Source organism: Eucalyptus grandis, chromosome 2, assembly GCF_016545825.1.
Source record: "Eucalyptus grandis isolate ANBG69807.140 chromosome 2, ASM1654582v1, whole genome shotgun sequence".
NCBI classification, from domain to species: domain Eukaryota; kingdom Viridiplantae; phylum Streptophyta; class Magnoliopsida; order Myrtales; family Myrtaceae; genus Eucalyptus; species Eucalyptus grandis.
Window position 1 is genome coordinate 34,940,932 of NC_052613.1, and position 4,200 is coordinate 34,945,131.

Here is a 4,200-nt window from a genome sequence, read left to right on the forward strand (position 1 = left end):
TGGAGACATGAACCATCACTCTCTCTTTTATTGAATCTGAAGGATGGTGCTACATTCTTCTTCATGAGAAGATGGCTTTTATTTTACGGGTCACTCCTTTTTAATTCTTTCCCTTTTCCACACGAGAGAAATCCTAGAATTAGGGAACGACCGCCATGAGCGACTCGAGAGAGATCACTTCTTTTTGTGCAACTCCATCACCCACATGTTGTAAGCTCGACACGCGATCCTTGGCTTGTCAAATCCGGCCGAAAGTGCGAGCACCTCCAGCTCTTTCCTCGTCCGGTCTTCTCCAGGGCTCGTGTATAGCATGATCATGTCGGAGGTGAACGAGTTCCTCGACACTATGTCTGTCTCGGGGTATTCGGGAAGGATCGGGTCCACGATGACCACCTTGCCATTTGGTGGCAGCGCCTCGTAACAGTTCTGGAGTAGCATTTTGCAGAAATCGTCTCGTAGACCATGGAAAAGCCACTGCGCAAGAACAAAAATATAACAGCCTAAACATAGAGTAGCTTTGGGCTTTCAGCATTTACATTGAACTCAAAGCCCATTACAAATACTGAACCAAACGCAGTCAAAATGCACTATTGACCTCACAAGACGAAATAGATAAATGCATTGTAAACGATGACATAATCATCACGGTCCGATCCTGACAAGAAATCTGAGTTTGTGTATTAGGGGCATTTAAAGAGAAACAAAAAACAAAAACATATAAAACTTTTCATCTAATGAGCATCCACGTACTTCTATTTTTCAAAATATCCAATCAGTGCATGAATTTTACCTTTGAAGATAACTTTACATTGTCACATCAATAATCGCTATGTCTCCTCATTGCAAAAATGTTCCTTTGAAAAATGATATTTTTCAAAATATCAAAATGAAATTTTACCTTTGAAGATAACTTTACACTGTCCAATGCACTTACCCCTTTAAAAATTGTTCATATCCAAATCCTAAAATTCTCGCGCCCACCTAAAATCCCCAAAACCCAATCAAATCACCCAAACCCTAAGCAAGATACTAAAACGTGCAGGTGAGATTTCTCTAACATTTAAGTTGTGATCATGAAATTTCACTAAACTTGCATGAAGAAAATATGACCTTGATATCTTCTCAATCATTTCCCGAAGGGCTACGCTAAAAGATAGGATGAGTAAACTTCAAGGGTGGGAAGATTTGAAGATAACCTTCATGAAGAGTATATCTGCTTTCGGAACAGACTTTAACAGGTCTCCTCCGACACGCTCCATACCTGTTCAAGAAAAAAATTGCATTATACATACATACATACATACATACATACATACATACATATATGCATGCTTTTTTTAAGGAGAGCATCAAATATCAGTATTTTATTCACTCTTTAGTCGAAAATAAAAATGTGTGTAGAGAGTGATTTTACGAGGATGGGCAGGTGCATCTTTGATCACATGAGGCAGATCATAGAGTATGCCCCTGAGATTTGGGAACTTGTCCAATATGAGCCGAAGGTTCTGGCCGACGCCGCCACCTAGGTCGGCAATCGTCTTTGCGCCCTCAAACCCACGGTACGACTCGAGGATCTTGTTCATGTAAAGCGGGGTCGGGGATTCCATCCCGTTGTTGAAGACCGTATTGAGCGCCGGGTCCTTCCCGGCGTATTCGAAGATATTTGTCCCGTTTGCATTCTCGAAGAGGCCTCCTCCATTTTTAACTGCTTCCTGCAACCCATACCTGCACAATGATATAAGTGTAAATTTGTAGTTGGCAAGCGAGGTTGTTTTGAAAGGATAGATTGTGTGGGCTGTAAATGAGTATGGTCGAGGTGCAGCTACTGTCTGATAAGCGAACCGAGATGAAGAAGCATGGTTGTGACGCTTATGGCGCCAAATGATTCATGATTGATGATCTTTTTGTGCCATCTCTTTCACCAACAAAGCATTTTAGGCTCATGCAGCAATCAGCAAGTATCTCTTGCCGTCCTCTTTTCTCGTAGATAATTCAACACGTTTAGTTCATCATGAAGAAGTGAAGAAAACTTCGAGTTACGTAATCAGTGTGGTTTTTTAATTTGTGATACGTGCTTAGTTATAGCAAGTTGAAAACTTCGACGGAAAGAAAGAATGAACACAAACCAGCTGTTGATGAGGGTCTTATGTTGGAGGAATCGCAGCAATGGCGCGAAAGAACCGGCTTCACTGCTTACAAAGTACTTGCTCTTTGGCCCGAGGCCATACAGACTCTGATCGCCATGAAGAGTGCACGACAAGTAGGAGAAGCTCGCCAGGAGACGAAGCATGCGGTTGATGGTGCGTGGGGCGTCCGGGTTGGCGATCCCGAGGTGGGCTGCGATCTGGGACGGCGAGAGCTGGGCGGAGGCCCCGCCTTCCCGGGCTAGCAAGTCAATGATCCCAAGCTCGACGGCAGACCTCAACACCATGGGGACGGCCGTGAGGATGCACGTCTCGAAGGCAGCCACGAGCTCCTCATCCTCAGCAGGCGTCGTGATCGATTGGGTCTCGCTAGTATCCATGTTGGCTTCTGCACTGTTGCTGAGAGATCAAAGGTGGAGTTTGAGAAATGAGGGATTGAAGAGTTGGTTGGTGGATGGGTTGGTAAACATGAGGAGCAGCCCTTTATATAGGGTTCTTCATGAGTCTTGGGAGGTTAATGGCAGAGGAGAGGAATCTTCCGTGTCCAGCTCGAATGTCTCAACAAATCTCAACCACTAACCGATTCGGTATTCAGGGTAGATCTCTTAGGACAGATTACGAGGGAGAAAATATTGGGTGGTCCGGGACCGCACGACAGTGGGGTCCCGGACCACTCACGCGGCGCCACGTGTAAGGGGAGGGAACCAAAGGACCTGCCCCTGTCCCATCTCTCTGAGGCTCTCTCTCCTCTTTCTCTTCTCTGTCTCCCTCTCCTCACACGTGGCGCCGCGTGAGTGGTTTGGGACCACGCTGACGTAGTGGTCCTGTACCACCCAATATTTTCTCGATTACGAGGGTGGCTGACAGGGGCTCTTCACATGGATCAGTGTTTTGAATGGATGCAGTAGGAGCTGGTGTGGAAAAGAAGGGTTCGATTCTTTGAAGAAATAATGTTTTTATGAAAAATTGTTTTCGATTTTTGAACGACTAATAAATGATCGATTTACAAGAAATGTTTTTAATAGGCTGTCAACAAGTTTAGATTTGTGAAAACGACTTTATATCCTAATAAGAAGGAAACCGTTTTCCCTAAATCATTAAACAAATGAAAAATGATTTTCATGGAAAATATTATTCTTGATGATGAAGTTTTCAATAAAACAAGATGCACCCGAAGATTTAGAGAATAAATACGAGTGATGTTGAGCTGACACATATACTTTAGAATCCATGTTGGATATTGAGAAAAGGCTGACGTGCATTGTATTTCCTTGACACAAGTTCATTGAATTCAACATTCTTTGCAGAGTCCTCACAAAATAAAAAAGGAAAATTTCAAATAATAACATAAAGTGCTCCAACTTTCTCAAATAAGAGCATGAAGTTGACATTGTTTCAACTAAAGGTTTAAAGTGACAATGTTAATCCCAAAGAAGGGCATGGACTAATCATGATTGTTTTAAATAAGGGTATGGCCTTATAAGCTCGCTTGATTGGCAAAATATTCCGACCCAACGAGGGATATTTTTGTCAAAACACAATTTGAATTTAAATTGAATTACATTAATATTTTTTTAAATAAAAATTTAAAAAAAAAAATAAAAAGGGAAAAATATAGGCAGGAGGGGAGCCCTCCTACCAATGGCCGCCGCCCATTGCTGGTGGGGAGACGATGATGGCCGACAAGGTCACCACCGCTTGGGTGACCGCTGCTGTCTTCTCTCCCATTCTATCTCGCTCGCCCTTCATTTTGATATGGCTAGTATAAGTACCTAGAGGGGGGATTAATAGGTATAAAGAGTAATTTCTTATGATAATCGCACAATACTAGATAGTTGATAGATATGAGACAATTTTTCCTCGTCAATAAACAAACAACGATCAAAGTAAGACGAGAGTAGGGAAGAGAAAATTGAACACAAGGTTTATAGTTGTTCGGCTTATTTCAAGCCTACGTCCACTCTTCGCACTAACAGCCCACCGGGCTGGATTCCACTATGAACAAAGAGATATTACAATACTGTTCTTCCTTGATTTCTTGGTGTAGAAGATCTAC

The 4,200-nt window shown here is 42.7% G+C and overlaps 1 protein-coding gene across 1 annotated transcript; it reads right to left on the bottom strand.

Moving 5' to 3' along the window:
- On the bottom strand, positions 1–2,618 carry LOC104430810 (caffeic acid 3-O-methyltransferase). Its single transcript, XM_010043538.3, has 4 exons — positions 2,127–2,618; positions 1,415–1,725; positions 1,197–1,261; positions 1–474 (listed from the first exon to the last, which is right to left on the bottom strand). Exons 1-4 carry the CDS (start codon positions 2,522–2,524, stop codon positions 175–177), a joined length of 1,074 nt encoding a protein of 357 aa, XP_010041840.1. The 5' UTR covers positions 2,525–2,618; the 3' UTR covers positions 1–174.
- Between the last annotated feature and the right edge of the window lie 1,582 nt (positions 2,619–4,200).

Coding starts and splice junctions, on each gene's coding strand:
- LOC104430810 (XM_010043538.3), bottom strand. CDS start 2,524: ATGGATACTAGCGAGACCCAATCGATCACGACGCCTGCTGAGGATGAG. Junction 1,726..2,126: donor AAGACCCTCATCAACAGCTG/GTTTGTGTTCAT, acceptor ATCATTGTGCAG/GTATGGGTTGCAGGAAGCAG. Junction 1,262..1,414: donor AGATGCACCTGCCCATCCTC/GTAAAATCACTC, acceptor TTTCTTGAACAG/GTATGGAGCGTGTCGGAGGA.